The 21,750-nt window shown below is 44.9% G+C and overlaps 1 protein-coding gene across 2 annotated transcripts in view; it reads left to right on the plus strand.

Annotated features, from left to right (window-relative positions):
- The window catches only part of LOC135910750 (PAX-interacting protein 1-like), a 91,564-nt gene that overhangs the window by 41,704 nt on the left and 28,110 nt on the right, over positions 1 to 21,750 (plus strand). For both annotated transcript variants that reach the window (XM_065442827.2, XM_065442828.2), the window contains 6 exons: positions 402 to 564; positions 4,674 to 4,765; positions 6,776 to 6,871; positions 12,250 to 12,384; positions 17,299 to 17,420; positions 21,265 to 21,440. In XM_065442827.2, the coding sequence (XP_065298899.1) occupies positions 402 to 564; positions 4,674 to 4,765; positions 6,776 to 6,871; positions 12,250 to 12,384; positions 17,299 to 17,420; positions 21,265 to 21,440 (784 nt within the window). The remainder of the gene's footprint in view (positions 1 to 401; positions 565 to 4,673; positions 4,766 to 6,775; positions 6,872 to 12,249; positions 12,385 to 17,298; positions 17,421 to 21,264; positions 21,441 to 21,750) is intronic.

The raw sequence follows: 21,750 nt of genomic DNA on the forward strand, positions 1-21,750 counted from the left end.
ATCATGTGAAATATTGTCACAGATTATTTAAAGGCCATTTTTTTGTCACCCAAGGTAGGCTATATGCGTTAGGCAGCAGGCTCCAAAAATAGAGTGCAGAGGCCTAACCCCGTGCACAACGCAACACATGAACATCTGTGAAATATCAGGGAAAGCCACAAAGGCTACAAATTATGTAATTACTAATTTGAATTGCTGATGCTCAGATTTCTGAAAATAGTTTCGCTGTTTGTTTTTATTGATGTCGGGATATTTCATGCAAGACAATACGATTCCTACAGGAATCGTTGGGCCAGAAAAGGTTAATCCTTAGAAAGTAAAAGTAGAATTTACTGAACATCGTTTAAGTGTTGCGTTAGATTTTATTTGCTATTTGTTCTTCTCGCCCACTTTTTTTTTAGGAGGGTCCCATGATGAACCCGGCCTACCGGTCAGTTCGTGCGCCCGTCCCTCCACCAGCTCAGCACTTGGCCAATGATGCAAGAAACTTTGGCACTGAAGTCCCTGTGAATGCCAATGCTCCGGTTGAAGTTCACTTCTACGGACATGATCCAAGAACACAAGGTACACTGTTGTTTCATGCGCAGTTTTGACTGCTTTTTTCACAGTAGCTTTTACCTGGAACTTATATATTCGTATTTTTAATTGCTACCGGACAAGACCTGGCACATACGGGAGTAGTTGATAAGTAATGCGGCATTAAGATAACATGAAGGAAGAAGTGGCACCTTTTAAATTGGCTTTGGCTGGTGACTTTGCCACTGGATTTTCTTTATGAGACTTTGTGGCCTTCATCTTATTGTGTACCATTGCTTCGCATTTAGGTTCTTGAATAAATTTTGAAGATATTGCAATTTTTACCATACGTCAGCATCCCTAGAAATTGACCCGATAAAAAGCATGCTTGGGTATGTGTGCCTCCAAGCCTTTTTTACTTAAAGGGCTCTCCGCATTTGCTAGCTGCACATTTAGGCTTAGTTTTCCTTAGGCAGCATCAGACACCCGTTAGGCTTAGCTCGGCCTACAGCTTTAGGCCTATCACTTAATGTCAAATGCTGCTTTATTTCTAGGCTTAGATGCTAACGAGTTGCAACATTTTGCAGATATAATTCATTATTGCCATGCCCATAGCATATTTGTTGACAAGGACATTCTTTTGGTGAACAGCAACCAGTAGTGCATGAAGTGTCAGATTAGACACACCACACATTCACCTGCTGTACAGTATGCACGGCAGCAGCACTGATTGTATGGTGCTCCCCACGAGTTCTCCGATAAATAAAAAAACAGTTTGATTCAATTAATGCAAGCACAGCCACAGCGCTGCAATTTTCTAAATTTGTGGTTCTGCCTCGTCTGGACATTGTATCCTGTGCTGGTAAAATAGTCCATTCAGCGGTTTGAATTCTACATAATTTATGTATTGGCTATTCAAACGTGGAGTATAATTATTTGGGCCCCCTAGTATTTGATTTGAATTAAAAAATTTTTTTAAATTTGCACAGTCTTACCTCGAGCCCATTACTTGATCAGAGTAAAACCTAAGCAGGTGGGCTGCAAGCTGCATCAATATGGTTTCCCTGTTCGTGCCACATGGCTGATTTCGCAACAAACTTCTACATCTTTGAATGTTATTTTTTAAAATCATGTATATGAAGGTGTGACCTTCGTATGTATGATTCAGCCAAACAAACTTTGCTTCTCCAGAGAAATTTTACTCATCTAGGTGTCAGCCACACGTGCGCCTTCAACGCTAGGACAGCATGATGGCTCTGGCATCAATGGTGGCACCAGTGGCGGTCCCTACAGCAGCAGCACAAATGCGCCGCGAGTGTTCGTATAATTGCTATACATGGCTGCTTTGTCAAGCCACGATTAACGCAGTGCAGTCGCCCGCAGAAATTTGTGAGACACAGAATCTACATTCAAGAAAAAAAAAATTGTAATAGGCTCGCAGTAATGAAAAACTTCTGCTAATTGGAGAAAATTCGTCTGTTCCACACAGTGCGGGCGACGTCGTGAGTATGTTGCTGTGGCACGATTGTCCTGTTGCGATAATAACGTAAGCAAAAGAAGAATAGTCGCAGAGACAGCAATATTGTCCACACAGGATTCAAATTTGGACGTAGAAGAAACGAGTGGCTGTGCGTGCCAGTTGGAAAATGAAGTGCTGCAGAACAGAAAGTGTGCACGAGCGAGATTGAGAAAGGTTCAGCAAAAGAGTCGTTCAGTGCAATTATCGGTTCTTGTTTCTGCCTCGCCCCGTCATTGCTACAACTATATTTAGAGTGGTTTTAACTACGTGGCATCCCTGACGTGTACACATTATTGTGGCAGTTTTCAAAGCAAGTGAGAAATGCTAGTTGCACTGCATGCCAATTTTTCTTCTTTGTCATTCTTGTTACTATTGATTGCAGCGTTAACCGCGAAGGATTGAAAATAATTTCCAAGCTTAAGGGGAAAAAAGGAACATTTAGAAGAGTATGGAAATTTGGACAGCACAGAAAGATGCTGTAGTGTGCTTATTTAAGACGCTTCCTTTTTTTTCTCCAAAGTGCCGGAAATGTCTTAGATGTCTAAGTTCCAACCAACCTAGCTTTCTGCATTAACAACGAATGTTCCTTATAATTTGTTGCACATGTCTGCCCTCTTGTCTGATTGATTGCCAAAGATTGAGTGTCTAGTGGCATTTAAAGGCCAACTGCAACAAAATTCTGGACCACATAAAAAGCCCTGTTTCAGGTAATTTAGACATACTGTAGCCTCTGTGGGAAATCTTACGCTTGAATTGCGATTGGCTGCTTCACAATGCGCTCGCAAAAATAATTTTTTTCTATACCGAAACTGAAAAAAAAAAAATGCCGCCGTTACGACTTGGCGCAAGTGACAGACTATTTAGACTGTAGAGAACCAGCGTCCGGGTCGTCTGCTTCCCTTTGTATACTGTTCCTGTGTATCAGCAAACCGGTCCTGCACGTAGGCTAGCCACAGAGTTGTATATTCTGTTTAGTGCGCTGTGACAATTCGGTATTGTGCACCCGCAATGTTCTTTTAATACGAAGTATTCTCCGAGTCAAGCCGGTTTTCATTATCTGGTTGTCTAGTTTCGACAAGCAGAGCCTCAATACATTCTGTCTCCGCTTACAGAAAAAGAGAGCATTGGGGAGCCAAGCTAAAGGCACGGTTGTAGGCCAGCTTAACACGGACGCGATCCACGCATGGCGCAGCAACACTACGTCGGCAAAAATTGGACGCTCTACAGTCTAGTGTGGTTGGCATTGGAATACAACATGTCCTATCGCACGCCAGAGCCGCTGGAACAGGGTGCATCGTGCGCTAGCTTGGCTGACCAGCAGCTTGCTGACCTATGTATCGGGTTCACAGATGCAAGTGTGTTGAGTTTGCGCCTTCAAAAAACAACAAAGCACACCCTCGCCGTGCACTTGTGCGCTTGCGCTGCGGCAACAACCGATTGCCATGCTGCTGCAGGTATGATTAAAGTGCAAGGTAAAATTTTAGCGATCTTAGCATCTCCAGCATGACGTATCCAACTTCACTGACCGCTGCCTGGCATGCCGGAGACACCGGACTCGACCGATCAGGCAACTACCGCCATCTGTAGTAAAGGATGATAAGTTACTGAGGCTTGGCACGGCTGGGCTAGAGGGGTCTACTCTGTAGCCCGGCTGCAAAGTACGCATAAATTCACGGCCGGACAGGCCAGACTCTGGCCGTGATAAAGTTTCGCCCATTTCGCTCTAGCAGCATTGCATTCCTGCATGGCTTATCACCGCATCTACACCATGGCTGCCACGTCGTGTTCACCTTCCTAACAAATGCAGCATGTGGTTCCTGCTGACCACATTTCTGGCACTGTGTCAGAAAGGCTTTCATTTGTCTACTTCGACGCATTCAATGTAGAGACGTGCGAAGTGTCTCAAAGATGATGCGCTACTGGAAATAATCACTTGAAAATATCACCCCTTCTTCATACAACTTACCTTTGGTTTTCATGCGCCATCGTTACTTATAGTACTTATAATCAACCCAAGAAAGCATTTGGCAAGCAGATCTTGCATGAATAAGTGACTATGCTCGTGAAAAATACCTTGTGCAGCTTCGCCAAGTGCTGTTTACATGCTTTGTGTGTGCTGGCTGGTCTGTGTCCCACTTTCCTGCTGCGGCGCGGTGCATGCTTGCAAGCTGGGACAGAAAATGCGTGTTCGGTCTTCCTCTATGCAGCATTGTGTACTGCACAGCCATATCACTCATGTTCGAGTATGTGCTAGAGCACCTGATGGCCAAGCAACGCGTAGGTATTCTTGCAATAGTTCATGTTACATGCACAATGAGAAAACATGCCAAGAGAGACACCCATCAAGTTGCGCGTGTTAAGAGAGCGACGCACTTGGGCACCTAGGCACAACTGAGAGATCAGCAGTTGTGTATGGTTCAGAAACTTTCGCCATGTCCGCATCACAACCACTCACCGCCAGCCGCATGTATCATCTGTTAAGACGCTATTTAAAGGCTGCTAATTAGAAACTTACGAGCCCTGTGGCTTTGCCAACATTACATAGATAGTAGTATACGCTAAGCATTTATAGGAAGTTTATCCCAAGTGAAATTTCGTTACAGTTGGCATTTACGGAAACCATTCCATTTCTTTGCAGTGCCTACGGAGATGTGCTTAGTGGGTTGTGTATTCTGCATCGTGGACTACGATCGCCTCTATGAATCCTCCGAGATATTGAAGTGGAAAAAGGTGAGTTGGTGTTTAGTGCAAGATTGAGGCTTTGAATTACGAAGTCAGTCGGAACCAATTCTTAGCAGGTCTTCCATTATTTGAACCTTCCAGGGACACTGCTGCATTTGGGGCTTAGGAGCAATCTACAGTTAAACCTCGATATAACAGAAGTGCTTAAGTGTTTATAGCTTGTCCACACAGCACCATGCATTTTGAACCTCAATATAACAAAGTGTATTTATGCACAACTTCAATATAATGAAACATAAGTGCCACCGTGAAGGAATACTGAGACAATAAATGGGAACTTCTGTGGACTCGCATAATCAAATGGTTGAACTACATGCAACTGCTTGCAAATGCAGCTCTAAAATCGTGTGGTGACCCCGTCAGCGGAGCTGCATCATGTTTCATATAAAGTCCAAGTGCGCCAAGATTCTATTGCATTCTGCGCACAGTATGCTTGATGCGAGTGAAGGCATGTGAGGGCAAGCGAGAAGGATGGTGGCTTGATTAGTGCCGTCTTCCTGTGTTAGAAAGGGAGACAGGAGCGCACACAAGGGGAGGGGTGGGGGAAGTGGGGGACAAGTTGACGCAAGATTCCTCTTCTAGCACGGCAGTGGCTGTGGATGGCTGTCAGCACGCGCGTACGGAGTCCATGCGCCATGTTTTAGGAGTAATTTGCTGCCTATGCGAAGACTGGGCAAGCTGAGATGGTGTGGCATCGTGCGCTGTCTTCTCGCTCGTTTAGTGCTGGAGGTTGTGTAACCTCGACTTTCGGAGACACGTTGAAGCAAGACGCAGACGAAGCATTTGCTTCCCGCTGCGGACAACACTGTCAGCCGCGGGGCGAAGTGAACACGAAAGCATGGCTAGCTAGCTTCACTTCGTACCACCGATGTCAAGATATCGTCACCACGGCATGAAACTGTATCTTTTGTCGCCGACTCTTAAATTCAACAAAATTATTGTTATTCTCATTCTAATTTGCTTTTTCTGATTGCTTGGTAAATCGAAATGTATTGTGCCCCTCTCGTGTAAAAAAAAAAAGAAAGAAAAAAAAAACTCCATCAGCGACTGTACTTATCTTCATAAAAGGTCAAAATTCAATGCAACGGTATTTCGATGTAATGAAGCAAATTGCCGACTTTATTTACTTCATTATATCGAGGTTTAACTGTATAAACAGCATCAAAAATTTCTCCTGAATAATAATGCATTGCTCAGTTTCTTTAGTGCTATCTGCATGTACAATTTTGCTGAATTTTGCCGATATTGCAGCCATTGATGAGGTTGCCATCATTGTGGTTATCACATGCTACCGCTTTTACAGATGTGCTTCGATATAACGAACTGCCGTATTTGCACTAATATAATGCGCACGTTTCTTTTTTTTTTTCTGAGAAAATTGGTTAGATAATTGCCTGTGGGCTACAATCGTGTATGAAACCAAAACCATGTTCATGGCGTTGGCAACAGCCTACCGTCAGAGTCGCCAGACACAGCGTCATCGCCGTCACGAGATAGTGGCACAGGAGGTTTTTTTGAGGGGTGCTGTGGATTCAATTCATGCTCGACTACGACCACTTTCGAAGGTACTATCACTTTTGTGAGATATTGCTCGACTCGGCACCGAATACGTTGGCGTATTAGGGCACCAGCGTTTCTGGTGCTCTGCCGAGCTCGCTGTCACTGCAGAGTGCCAGGAAGGCTCTCGGCCAAATATCTCGACAAGTCCGATGCTGAGTCAAGATCTTATTAACGTGATAAGGGTTAAAGGGTAAAGTAAGTGTTAAGGGGTAAAGACAGTGTTTTGTTTTCAAGCTAGCATACTTCATGGTGCTTTAATGTATGAAAATTTATTGCCTGGGCCATGAAAGTGCTCGAAAACCCCTACAGTTTCTTTGCGCAAAAGGTGCTATGAACCCTTGTTTAAAATGTACTTTTCCTTTTGAATGTGTTCTTCATTGCCGCTGGCATGTCGGGCTCGATGACTCCTTTTCCTTTTGCCCTCATTTGCCTGGCCAGGTCATAATGCAGCGAGGGGGGGAAGTGGAGGAGATGTACACTCCCCGCTGCACTCATGTCATCTGCGAGACACAACGCAGCGCTGTTGTCCAGCAGGTTGGTGCATAATTGTCTCGTTGTGTAGTGCACAATTGGTTGTCACTGCTTGACACGCGTGCGTGGTGCTCTTTGGCTGTATCTGGCCCTTGCGCCACTAAAAACTACACGTCAATTATTTGATGCACGCCTGATCTGTAGTAGGCTGACAAAGGTGTAATTTGTTGGCCACTGATAAAAAAACATTGAGTAAACAAATGTTTGCATTGTGTAAGAACAGTGTTTGACCCAGTCATAGCAATAAATTATATTTAGTAGACATCTCATAAAGTTGGTTAGAGGGGCCCTGAACCACCCCTCGGGCTTGGTGACATAACACAGTCCGCGGGTAGCATATGCTGCTGTGAACATGTCAGCCAAGTTTTGCTGTCGTTTGTGGTTCGTGAAGCTCGCAAGTGGAGCATGAAGTCACCTTTCTCTCAAACACTCTCTTTTCAACAGAGGCTCCTGTCCTCACTCTCTTCTGGATGGTTTATTTCATAATAAAGCGAGTTCCCATGCACAGTTGCTAGTGGTAGCTACGTAGTGTAGATACCACGGCCGCCTTGAGGTGCTGCCACGAGTCCACTGGCTAAATGCACTGCGGCTAGCTCAGGACAAACGCGTTTGGCTTACATTTAGCGCATCGTAGGCACCGAAATCGGAAGTTGTGGCATCTACATTAACATCCAAAATGCGATTTGAACTGTGCGCCATGGTGACATTTAGAAGGTGGAGCGTTGTGGGCAGGCCCCACTGCTCTGTAGCCTTCGCAGTGCAAGGCATTGAAGAAGGAACGGGAACACAGCAGAGGCCGTGTTTGATTGCCAATAATTCTGGTTCTGCTAAATGTATTGAAATACTTTTTGCAGCAAAGTATTTCTAAAGTAGCCTATTATCACTTAAAACCTCTTTCTCCATTTTGATAAAGAGTGGTTCAGGGCCCATTAAAAGGGTGGTTGATTGGGATAGGTAGTTGGTGGTCCATTATCATGAGTGTACAATGCAAAGACTAAACATGGGCATAGACAAAACAGACAAGTACTTCGTTTTGTCTTGTTTGCGTCTATGTTTAACCTTTGTGCTGCGCAATCATGATGTTAGTTAAAAGCTTGGGTGTATGTGTGCATAATGCTGATGGCTGTTTTCTGTAAGAAACTAGGTACAAAAGAACGGAATGAAACTGTTTTGGGCGCATATAGTTTTGGGATTCCGCACTGCGCTTTGCGATTAGCTTGGGTTACAAACGATAATAAAATGGTAAGCTGCATTTTTCGCTGTTTCTACCCTTCGAAGAATTTCAGGTTTTGTAGCTGTACTCATACGCAACCACTGTCATACTTAATTAATCAAAATATGCAGGACATGCTTCTAGTACTTTTATTGATCAGATGCAGCACATGCTAAGCAAACATTATTGTTCTGGGAACTAGACAGATACTAGCACTTTGAGGGCCCCCATCAATAATGTAGGGTGTTTTACATCCAAAGCCTGTAAAGAAGGACACTAGCTTTTGATTGCCTCATCATCATCATCAGCCTGGTTACACCCACTGCAGGGCAAAGGCCTCTCCCATACTTCTCCAACAACCCCGGTCATGTGCTAATTGTGGCCATGTCGTCCCTACAAACTTCTTAATCTCATCCGCCCACCTAACTTTCTGCCGCCCCCTGCTACGCTTCCCTTCCCTTGGAGTCCAGTCCGTAATCCTTAATGACCATTGGTTATCTTCCCTCCTCATTACATGTCCTGCCCGTGCCCATTTCTTTTTCTTGATTTCAACTAAGATGTCATTAACTCGTGTTTGTTCCCTCACCCAATCTGCTCTTTTCTTATCCCTTAACGTTACACCCATCATTCTTCTTTCCATAGCTCGTTGCGTCCTCAATTTAAGTAGAACCCTTTTCGTAAGCCTCCAGGTTTCTGCCCCGTAGGTGAGTACTGGTAAGACACAACTATTATACACCTTTCTCTTGAGGGATAATGGCAGCCTGCTGTTCATGATCTGAGAATGCCTGCCAAACGCACCCCAGCCCATTCTTATTCTTCTGGTTATTTCCGTCTCATGATCCGGATCCGCCGTCACTACCTGCCCTAAGTAAATGTATTCCCTTACCACTTCTAGTGCCTCGCTACCTATTGTAAATTGCTGCTCTCTTCCGAGACTGTTAAACCTTACTTTAGTTTTCTGCAGATTAATTTTTAGACCCACTCTTCTGCTTTGCCTCTCCAGGTCGGTGAGCATGCATTGCAATAGGTCCCTTGAGTTACTAAGCAAGGCGATATCATCAGCAAATCGCAAGTTACTAAGGTATTCTCCATTAACTTTTATCCCCAATTCTTCCCAATCCAGGTCTCTGAATACCTCCTGTAAACACGCTGTGAATAGCATTGGAGAGATCGTATCTCCCTGCCTGACGCCTTTCTTTATTGGGATTTTGTTGCTTTCTTTATGGAGGACTGCGGTGGCTGTGGAGCCACTATACATATATTTCAGTATTTTTACATACGGCTCGTCTACACACCGATTCCGTGATGCCTCCATGACTGCTGAGGTTTAGACAGAATCAAACGCTTTCTCGTAATTAATGAAAGCTATGTATAAGGTTGTGTTATATTCCGCACATTTCTCTATCACCTGATTGATAGTGTGAATATGGTCTATTGTTGAGTAGCCTTTACGGAATCCTGCCTGGTCCTTTGCTTGACAGAAGTCTAAGGTGTTTGTGATTCTATTTGCGATTACCTTAGTAAATAGTTTGTAGGCAACTGACAGTAAGCTGATCGGTCTATAATTTTTCAAGTCTTTGGCGTCCCCTTTCTTATGGATTAGGATTACGTTAGCGTTCTTCCAAGATTCCGGTATGCTCGAGGTCATGAGGCATTGCGTATATAAGGTGGCCAGTTTCTCTAGAACAATCTGCCCACCATCCTTCAACAAATCTGCTGTTACCTGATCCTCCCCAGCTGCCTTCCCCCTTCGCATAGCTCCTAAGGCTTTCTTTACTTCTTCCGGTGTTACCTGTGGGATTTCGAATTCCTATAGCCTATTCTCTCTTCCATTATCGTCGTGGGTGCCACTGGTACTGTATAAATCTCTATAGAACTCCTCAGCCACTTGAACTATCTCATCCATATTAGTAACGATATTGCCGGCTTTGTCTCTTTACGCATACATCTGATTGTTGCCAATTGCTAGTTCCTTCTTCACTGCTTTTAGGCTTCCTCCGTTCCTGAGAGCATGTTAAATTCTATCCATATTATACTTCCTTATGTCAGCTGTCTTACACTTGTTGATTAACTTCGAAATTTCTGCCAGTTCTATTCTAGCTGTAGGGTTAGAGGCTTTCATACATTGGCGTTTCTTGATCAGATCTTTCGTCTCCTGCGATAGCTTACTGGTATCCTGTCTAACGGAGTTACCACCGACTTCTATTGCACACTCCTTAATTATGCCCACTCCTTAATGATGCCCACAAGATTGTCGTTCGTTGCTTCAACACTAAGGTCCTCTTCCTGAGTTAAAGCCGAATACCTGTTCTGTAGCTTGATCTGGAATTCCTCTATTTTCCCTCTTACCGCTAACTTATTGATCGGCTTCTTATGTACCAGTTTCTTCCGTTCCCTCCTCAGGTCTAGGCTAATTCGAGTTCTTACCATCCTATGGTCACTGCAGCGCACCTTGCTGAGCACGTCCACATCTTGTGATGCCAGGTTTGATTGCCTGGGGCTCTTCAACTTTCACTTAATCTTGGTACAGGGACATTTCTTGCATCCCCATCCCCATCAGATTTGTGGCCATCAAAGGAGGGAGTTCAACCTGCTGCCCTTCAAATGCAAAAAGAAAAATTGCCTCTAGCTGTAGAAAAGACAAAAAATTTTTGGAGGTAAGCATAACTTTCAGCAACTACAGATCATAGCCAACAGCTACCCACATTGCTTAACCCAAGAAAGTCAAAAACGCCATTCCACATCAAGGCAAATTAGAACAACTTAGTTGCCTTTATTTCTGGTCATGCCTAAAAAGACAATGAAATGTTATTTGTGTTAAAAATTAATTTGTGTAGTAACTAATGAATAAATAACTAGTTTTCTTAGTTTCCACCACTGAAATTTTGCACCAGAGTGTCTACAACCCTACTCAAGTTTTGCGTCATTTCGCATGAAATCCGCACTTTGAGGTAGCAGACTAAGCACATTAAATGTGATATGTTGGGCTTTCTGGGGTTCATTTTTTTTACCTCATTGCTGGTTCACGACTTCCTCAGGCATTATGCTACAGCTAGGGGCGAGGGCTGTACTGCATTTTTTAATCTTGGTAAAGAAAGTGAATGCACTTGTGGCCACATGTATGAGGATATACAACACCTGCTAGAATGTTTGCGACATGACACAAAGGTAATGTTTAACACGTGATTTAATGGCACTGGACCACAGACCCTTCAGCCTCAAGAAGATGTTATGTCCATGGCCCACATATTCATTGCAACGACAAGCGTTACTTACCCTGCAAATATTTTTAGAAGCAAGCGATACTCTCGGAAATTATTACTAAGTCGAATATTTTTCCGTGATAAGGTCACTCTAATTGTTTATTTGGACTTGGATTTGGTTCGTTCAATGCATGGATGCGTGTAAATCTATTCCGTGTTTTATTATGTGCCATAGTGCAGTTATGTGACCGCACTTTGTGTTGATGGTAGTGTACTTTGTGTTACTATGGCTTGGAGTTGAAATTCAGTTTTAATGCTTTTACGTTATTCTTTTTAATATCTGTGGAGTTCATTATTTGCGCATCTCTTTTGAAGAAGAGTAGCTAGTGCCAATTGAAGGCGTCGACATCACCTATGCACCAAATAATTTTTTTAAATGTTAACAAAGGAAAAGAAAGTGATGGCCTCGTACGAGTCCCTCGCATGCTGCGAGGGTTTTCGAGGCACAAACAGAAAGGAAACAGGATCGTCACAAAATGTGGCAAAGGCAGATGTTTCCTGTTAAGTGCACTGAAAGCACATTCGGGATAAGTGTGACGGCAGATGACGTGATACCTATGCTATGTAGGCAGGTACACTAGAAGAAGGGAGCAGGACACGGCTCTGATAATGTCATGTCGACGTTGTGCCACCAACATGGAATTATGACGTCTTCTTTTTGTGTCCCTGTCCCCCAGCACCAGCATCGCACTGCGTCCAACCAACGAGCTCAATGCAGTGTGATAACAGCTGTTCGCTTATTTCTTTGTCTGATTTTTTTTATTTTCCTTTCTTATGTCCAGCAGCTGGGACCTGCATTTTTATCTAATATTTGCTTTTCTTTCCAGCCTCTCTAGTTTGCTGCATGCTTACACTCCGTGTTTGCGCTCAGTTTTCTGTGCGTGTGATCTCTTTTGTTTTGCCAGGCATTGCGTGAAAACAAACGGTGCGTCACAGTATTTTGGCTCAATGACGTGCTGCTGCGGAAGAAGTTGCAAGCTCCCTGGCATGCCCTGCATTTCCCATCACCGTACCTGGAGAACAAGCCTTGCAAGAACCAGGTGGGGATTCCACTTGTTATCTGCTATAACTTTTGTTATGCACCATACTGGATGCATAGGTGTGCGGTGGAGGGGAAAAAACAGTGTCAGTGAAGTCGGAGTATTTTTTTAATGGGTGTCATCACGTGATTAATCAGAGTTTGATGGTATGGACCTTTTACAGCACCATAGCCCTGGGCGCTTCCATATTTGCTCAAATGACAGCGCCTGTCATTGAGTGCCTTCTGGTCAGCGTTTGCTCCTCTGTTTAATATGGCCACAGCAGCTGCAGGCATGACTCAGACAGCCGCTATTTTGGCCAGGGTGAGCAGTGAGTGGGTAGACAACACAAAACTTTGGTTAAAGCTGATCTGTTCCATCTGTATATTAATCTTATTGTGTGCAAGCTGACCATCTGAAGGCGACCAATCTATCAGCCTGAAGTTTGTTCTAGCCTTTTACCCTTTGTGATCTAGTCATTACAGTGCTAGATTTGTAGGGCTGTTACGACCGTGTACTTGTTGTTGTTGTTAACTGTATGTGCAACAACTTCATTTGGGAAGAGGCTTGCGTGCGCGCAGAAAATGTCTGTTTGCAAGCTGCTCCTAGCCACGTAATTCTTGTTGCCAGTCCCTATCAGATAACTTAGGAATTGGTTTTCACATTGCTTACAGCGCATACTAAAACATATTTGCGTACACATGGACAAAAATGTTGCGAATAAGGGGCCGAGTGATTGCTTCACACTGTTGTTACATTCCCAGCACAGAAAGAAAACTCGTCTTTGCTTGCCTATTATTCCCCATTTGACTTCGCTGTTACGGAAAGTGAAGTTGCTCGAGTATGTCAGCGCTGACTTGCATGCTTTTGAAGTTGAAAATTTCGGTATATTTGGGCCACCAGTAGCGGTAACCCTGTGTAAGGGGACAGTACTCATAGAGCCCCCCTGGTGGAAGAAGAAAAGACAAACTAGCGGCATCAGGCACATAGGCTCGGCGATGATAGCCGTGACATCAAAGCAGTCACCTGATAAATAAATGGTAATTCTTTATGGGCCTTCTGTTCCTACAAGTTGGTGACCTCAGACGTGATACCACATCACACCTGTATACGTCTACCAAGTTTCTTCTCGACACCATGGAACTGGCTGCCAAACAACGATGTCTCGAAGAAAACGGAACATCTGTCGCCACCCTCAAACTTCCCTATTTCTGGCCCTCAGACTATGAACTCTGGTATGTCCACATCGAGGCGCAGTTTCGCCGTCATCTAGTCACATCTCAGGCAACCAAGTACGACAACATTGTGAGTGCGCTTAACCCGACCACTGCAGCTTTGATCCACAACATTTTGATAGCTCCTCTGCCCGATGATCAGTACACCCTTAAGTGGGAGTTACTATGGCGCACCACTGACTCTGAGTCACGACGGATTCAACAGCTCCTCTCATCAGAGGAACTTTGTGACAGAAAACAGACTGACTGAGCTGCGTTGTTGCATGACACAAGTCCCAGGAACCAGTCCATCATCATGAGACGAAAATCCTTCGGGAGCTCTTCTTCCAGCGTCTGCCGAACCAGGCACGCATGATTTTAGGTGCCTCACCTACTATGACATCTGTCAAGGCCTCAGCGACGATGGCAGACCAGATTATGGATTCTTTCCATCCTGTGATATCTGCTGTCAACTGTTGTAATGCAGCCGTGGTGACACAACCCCAGTTACAGCAGCACATTGACAAACCCGATAGTTCAAGGATGCACCTTGCTGCGCAAGTAGAGAAACTAACTAATCAGCTGGCTGCCTTACGCTTTCGTGTGAATAACCATAAGCAGCGGCATCGGTTGCATGACCGACATGTGTAACGCCCTCCATCTCCCTTTATTTGTTGGTATCATGCCAGATATGGCACTCACGCACGTCAGGGCCGTCCGCCTTGTAACTTTCCGGGAAACAGTCGGGCCAGTCACTAATGACGCTAGTGCTGCTGCCCTACATCAAGCCGTCTCTTCTACGTCGCCGACCGTGTCACGAAAGTTAGCTATTTTGTAGACACTGGTGCGGAAATTTGTGTCATTCCCCCTACTTTTCAAGACCGCAGAAGACATCATCATGACACGTCTTTTCTCACTGCCATCAAAGGTTCCAGCATTAAAACATACGTTCAGAAATCTGTTACTCTTGACCTTGGTCTGCGACGCCCTTTTCTATGGCTATTCACTGTTGCCAATGTCCGCGGGCCGATCATCGGCGCTGACTTTCTGTGGAAGTTTAACCTTCTCAACCTTCGCCACCTCCGCCTTCTTAACTTTTCAACATATTGTCCATACAAGGTATCACCACGTCTGCACCACCTTGGCGGCTCGTTTTCGGCACGACACTTCACGTACCCGCTGAGTCCTTTGTCTCGGAACCGTCATCTGCTGAGCTACAATCTTACGCCGACCGCCTTTGAATTACAATGGCCACTGTTATACCACCGCCGCTTTGTAACGACCACAGAGATGTTTACGTGAGCCCATGTTTACTTCGTAGCAGTCGTGTATTTATCTGTCACAACGCTACTTGCACTCCTTTACAAGCTCCTTACAATGGTTCGTTCAAACTCCTCAAGCGTGACGCCAAGTTTTTTGCACTTCTTGCCAGCGGACACAGACAATTTCGATCAGCCGCTTGAAGCCAGCTCATCTCGACTCTGGCAGTGCTATCCCCACAACTTAAACTGCTCAACGGCAGTCCCTTCATCGCTGGGGGGAAGCCATTTAGTGGACAGTACTCATAGAGCCTCGCGGTGAAAGAAGAGACAGGCACTAGTGCCGTCAGGCATATAGGTTAGATGGTGGTAGCCGTGACATCAACACAGTCAAGTGATAAATAAATGGCAATTCTTTGTGGGCCTTCTGTTCCTACAACTGCATTGCTGCAGGTGATGCTAGTCTGGCAATTGGCTGCCGGTCATTGCCAACAGTTGGCTGTCTAGCACAGACGGTAGAGCTTGTTGTGCTCGCATTGTAGAAGAGTGGTCATAACGAACGTTCATAATTACGGGCGCTCTTTGTGTGGCTGAGTTGAATAAAGCTTGCACACAATCTCATCCCACACAGTCAAATCTCTGTCGCACTTCAATGACAGAGCACATCTTCCCTCTCCTTTTCCACATTTTAAATTAATGCAGTTGAATCTCGTCAATTCGAACACGCTTAATTCGAACTTTTGGTTTATTCAAACTGACGCCGTGGACCTGTCAAAGTTGTGCGTATTCCACTGGGCGAAAACGCCCGGTAATTTGAGTGTGCAAGCATTTGCAGTGGGTAATTCAAACATACTGTGCTCCGACAGTGCTCTCAGCAGCATGCCAAATTCCGTGGCGAAGCCTCTGACCAACACATCCGCTCTCAGCCGGAGCCAGACCATGGCAACACTAGGCCTAGCTGCTTCGACATTCGTTACCAAGCTTCTGGCTGTTTGGTGCCATGTTTTTCATTGAAACAATTCGCCGCTGTTAGCAATGGCACTGACTCTGTCTTTGTAATCTTCGCCAATGGTCGCGGAGCGCAGAAAGTGTGGCACGTTGCATAATGCCGGTTCTTGAAAGTCAGCTTCGTCCCAATACAGTAATGTTGTACGGTGAAGCATATTGATAGTTAGAAGGGGCAGTTGTAACGGGCATGGTATGTTTCCTTTAAATATACACGTGTTCACCTGCCATCTCCTACCACAGCACGAGTACAGATATGCCTAATAAGTGTGCTGGCAGGCCCTTAGAGCTATTTTGGACGTGCCTGTGGCGACTTGAGCCCTTGGGGGGCAGTAAAAAGGCATGCGTTAATTTTTTCTGGCATATTTGCGGCCCCTATAGAGTTCAATAAAACGGACATCGACTGTAATTTTTAAATATGCATGAATAAACCTTGTGTAACTTCCCACTCATGTGTTAGCTCAGTGCACATATGCCACTGCAGATAAGTTGTCCATTCAATTAACTTCCTTTAACTCGAACAAATTTTTGGGCCCCTTCAAGTTCGAATTATCGAGACTCGACTGTAGTACTAAGTGATTCCCGGATTCTCGTTGGAACGTTGCTAGAGCGGCACATAGCAGCTGATGCATGCTTGCTCTTGATTCATAAGGTGCTCATTGACATCGGGCCTGTGGTGGCACCTGGTGCGCAGTCCGCAGACTGCTCACTGTAAAACGCCTATACGACAGTCACCAATAGGTGTAGTGGAGACGAGAAATTAAAGCACCCTCCTTATAGCTCACCAGAATTATTCACCAAAATTACTCACAAAGAAAATTAAGAAAAAGGATAAAATACACAAGTAAAAGCATAAAATGTGGTCTAGTAGCTTTTAATTGTATTTTTATAAATGCATTAGTCAAATGAGAAGCAGTGATAAAGTTTCCTCGTGCTGGCCATTTTAGGAAGGCACAACCATCGAAACGATTTCATTGTGTGCTTCCAAATGCAGTGCAGCAATGGTATGAATCGGAGAAGAATAATAAAGTTATGTTATGGCAAGCTTTATTTGTACTTTCTAGAATGCAAATGCCAGATTTTTTTTATAGAACCAGTGCTACCATCACCCTTTATCTTAGCACAAAATTTCACCATTGTGTCAGAACTTGCACTTTCTTCTGCTGGCTAATTATTTTTGCCCTAACCAATCAAGCTGTTAGCAGACAAAAATCTGTTATTTATGCGTTTGGTTGGTGGAACTTAGCACAGGCCTTACTTTATTGGCCATGTGTTACTCTTCAGCTTGGCTCAAATATTGGTTTTGACAATTATGGACCCTCTGCATTAATCACCTGTTCCTACATTCGACCTTAATCTTTCCAGAATGGTATGGTGGTTGAGAAATGGAAGTGCTTGGCACATTAGGTTGGCGAGTCATAAGTGAATCCTTGTCTTGTCCACTTATTGCATTGCAGATTATCTGCACCACTGGCTTCGACTCCGAAGAACGGGCACTGCTAAAACAGATGGTCCTGACAACCGGTGCCAAATATACCACCTACCTGACACGTCTCAACTCTCTGCTCATCACCAAAAAGTAAGTGCTGGTTAAAGTCGAGCACAGGCTTTGTTCACAACCTGTGCATCTCTATCGCATGGCATTAGAAGAACTATTATTTGCAAGTTGGGTGTGCAGTATTGCATAGATTCGTCTTGGGGCTAGCATTTATGGAGATAGAAGGAGCTGTCACCTGAAGATGTTCGTATTTAGATGTGTGTTGATTAGGTGGTTGGCTCTTGGCACATGGTTAAAGCATGCGCACACGCACACAGAAACAGGAGGGAGAGTGACAAGCGCGATGCGGAGGTGGAGAAGCGGAGTGAATGAACAAGGAACAAAAAAAAAAAGAGAGAGAGAGATGCGGCAATGTGACGCGAGGGCATTGGGGTTGCCTAGGCTACAGAGAAGCCTTTACTCGGCTGCTTATCATGGACTTGCCCTCCACACTGAATGCATGGGCATTGTTGATCTTTGGCAGCTTTGGCTCTTCAGTTTGCATGTATCTGTCATGATGTGCATCATCCTTAAATGCAGATGTAGTGCATGCAACCTTGACTGCTGTCAGTTTAAGTGGTGTTCCACAAATTTAGTTCGGAGCTTTTAGGCTTTATTCCCCCACGCGAGCTTCCGCCATTCCTACTCGTATACGCACATAGAAACGGCTGATCGCCTGAGAACCCAAACTCCACTTCGTATGCGTGGCTGTCAGTTCAGCTCCTGCGCGTGATCGCATGGCCAATGTTCTACGGGTACGATCAAATCAAGGGCAAGGTTCCCGCAACAGCATGCTGCCTGTCACTGCCATTGGCTACAACTACCTCGTCGGGAGTAGCCGATCAAAGTTGCGGCTTGGTGCCGAGTCAACGAAACGTGTTGCAGGGCCTGTATGGCTACTGGAAAGCAGAGGAACCACTTCAACAATGACTGTGAGGGCACACGGATAAAACTCGAACGGCAGCAACTTGGTTCATGGTTGCGATGTTTTCGGCACTACTGGTTACGGCACAGAGATAAGACCAAGAAATCGATCGAGAGCATGTGCGGCGTCTGAAATTTCAGTCATCGTTCTACTTTAGTTCGATAGAGTTAGTTCTGCAGCAGTGCCATGGGAAATTTCCAATAAATGAGCGGGTTTGAAAATTAAGTCGGTGAATTACTTCCCTCTGTGTAATTCTTTATTTTTTTTTTCTGTGTTGCGTTTTTCTTGCAAAGACCGTGGGTTCTGGAACATTAACCTTTCAAGGTTCGTAAATTTAAACGGATTCAAAACTCCGGTCGCATGCCTTAATTCTCAGATACAGTCAGCATCCGATTTATCAGATTCCCTAGGGGCTGCAAAAATGTCCGAAAAATTGGGCAGTTCGAAAAAAATGAATGTATGCCTTTTACAGCCCGCAAGGGCTCAAATCGTCACAGACACGTCCGAAGTAGCGCTAAAGGCCTGCCAGTGCACTTATTAGACGTATTGGTGCTCATACTGTCTGATAGGAGACGGCAGGTTCATGCGTGTATAATTTAGGACAATTGCGTGACAATTGCATCTTCCCACTCTTGATATGCCTCATCGCATAACACTGCTGTATTGAGGCGAAGCTGACTTTCGGGAACCGCCATTATGCAACGCGCTGTGCTTTCCGAGCTTCGAAGCCATTGGCGAGGATTACAAAGGCAGAGTCGGTGCCATTGCGAACAGTGGCGAATTGTTTCAATGTAAAACACGGCACCGAACATTAAAAAGCTTGGTAGCGAACGTTGAAGCAGCTAAGCCGAGCGTTGCCATGGTGGTGGCTACAGGCACCCTTCAATAAAGTTTGGCTGTACATGTCACGCCACCTAGCAATGGGGGTGAGCACCCGCTAGTAGGCCCTCTCCGTCATTTCACCATTGTCCGTACTGTGCTCAGGCCCGCCTGAATGCCTCCTTTTCCAATTTTGCAATGGATTAATCGTGGCCTTTCGGCAGCTTCTCCATGAGAAGTCTGAACAAAAAGAACAAGCACAGATACTGTTGTGTTAAGGATTGTCACAACTGTGAAGGGGGCATCAAATTGTACCGCTTCCCTTCAAAACCGTGGGAAGCGACCCGGCAGCTTAAGTGAATCTTTGTGGTTCATGTTGCTCTTGCAAGTTTCTGTTAAATGAACTGGGACCTAAATGCAAAAAGAAGAAGAAAAAAGAACCACCAGCAGCATCCATAAAAATGCACAATAAAGCGACAACTACATAAAAACGCGTGAACCGATTTCTGCTATTGTAAATTGGTTTAGAAGTTTAGCTCATCTCGCTCCAAAACAAACGCGCTGGGGTTTTTACATGTCAAATCTAGCTTCGTAAGTGCTCTGTGCTGGAGCTTTGTACACACTGTGCTTTTTGTTGTCCATTAATAAGCCAACATGCAGCTTCTTTATGTGCCGAAATGTTTTCTCGCGCTTAGAACAACAGAACTAACGCTGGAGTGCATTGCAGCACAGACTATTCACAAATTAGCATTTCTCTTGCGCACGCTAGCGCACATTTGTTCAATCTTCACATTGTTTAGTCTCAACTGATTGCTCTCTACTGTGTTTCAGCGGTGATGACCTCTCACCTTCAATCCTGAACGACAGTACCAGAATATGCTCTGTACACTTTGTCATCAGAGAAAAAAGCACTTACTGCCAATTCACCAAAACCTCTACAATTGTGAGGTACAAGGAACGCTCCAAGTAATGAAACTACAAATGACAGTTACAAATGTCTATGGCCGTATTTGCTCACTTAAGTGGCGTAAAGTATTGATTTATTTAACTTACTTTGAGTTCGACATCGTAAGCATGCTTGCTTTGTTGTGACAAACACTTCGCGACCTTTGGTGGTTGCTTAGTGGCTATAATGTGGGTTGCTAAGCACAAGGTCGCGGGATCAAATCCCGGTCACGGCAGCCGCATTTCGATGGGGCCGAAATATGAAAACACCCGTGCACCTAGATTTAGGTGCACATTAAAGAACCCCATGCGGCCCAATTATTCCAGAGTCTCCCACTACTGCGTGCCTCATAATCAGGTCGTGGTTCTGGCACCTAAAACCTCATAATTTAATTTAATTTAAGCACTTCACTGTAATGTCCATGCTGTTTACTTCTTTGACACGATATGCATGGTTGTAGTCGTATATTTGACATCTTTTCTCAAGCGTCGGCGTTCCAAAATAGGCCTTGATGTATTTTATTGCCTTAAAAGCACACTTAAAATGGCCGACACGTTTCAGACGAGCGCCGCAAAAGCATGCCTCCGTAGCAGTGGCTGCCTCGGTGTTTCGCGGAACTGACACAGTGGCGCTGATGGCTGAGCCATCAGTGGTCTATGCTGTACAGTCTAACCTTTATATAACGAGCACTGTGTAGCTTTAGGTTGCTCTACCCAATAGTTCAGTATATTTTAGTTTGCAGCAGGGTGACGTGAGGAGAAGTAATGGCACTAATCATGAGGGTAAGTCAGAGTTGTCAGAGAAAGCTTTCCATCAAGGAAAGCTTTCACCATTTTGTACCTTGAAATATTAATCAGTACTTGCTGCTGGGATACTGCAGCACTAGGTGTAGAATGCTGTCAGCTAGTGAAGGCACAATTGACTTATGGTACAATTCACACGCTTTAGAAGGCATGGAAACAGCGCAAAATATTAGGACGGAGACAGGAACGACACCACACCAGCGCTAAGCGTGTGCATGAATAGAACACAAGCTTTCTTTGTGTGGGTGATTCTAGTTCAGCTTGTTCATTTGGCTTTCATTGGAATCTCTCCGAATCATTTTACTCAACTGGCAACGAGGTTAGTTTGTTGAGAGCCGCTGCTACAGGGAATATAGTCGCTTTACTGTCCCCACGTCTCTTCTGCCTGAGCAGGAAGGAGGGCCTGAAGTACCAGAAGGCCCAGGAGTGGGGCATCAGCATCGTGAACACGCAGTGGCTGCAGGATGTGATGCTGGGCCACTACGAGGCCCTGCGACTGCCCACGGCCCCCAAGTACCAGCAGTTCGAGGACGTCCGACTAGACTACGGGCTCGTGCCGCACCTGATGGGTTAGCATTTGGACTCAATCTCTCCAGTTATTGGGACAATAGCACTTGGGCGACACGAGCAAGGAAGAACAACAAGGACGGGCACTAACTTTCAAGTGATTTTCGTTTCCATAAGTCACATACTTACGTCGAGAAAATGCCACCACACGGATACAGAGGTTACCACTCAGAGCTACAGACAAGGCGGGGGCACTGACACAGCTGGCGCCTGCTTTTGCTATCAAATTCGCTTCCTCGATTTCCCACGTATCTTTATCTGAATTTCTGTACAGCGTGAAACATTCCTTAAACAATGGTTCACAACCACAGT

The sequence above is a fragment of the Dermacentor albipictus genome, chromosome 2 (genome assembly GCF_038994185.2).
Source record: "Dermacentor albipictus isolate Rhodes 1998 colony chromosome 2, USDA_Dalb.pri_finalv2, whole genome shotgun sequence".
In the NCBI taxonomy this organism is placed as follows: domain Eukaryota; kingdom Metazoa; phylum Arthropoda; class Arachnida; order Ixodida; family Ixodidae; genus Dermacentor; species Dermacentor albipictus.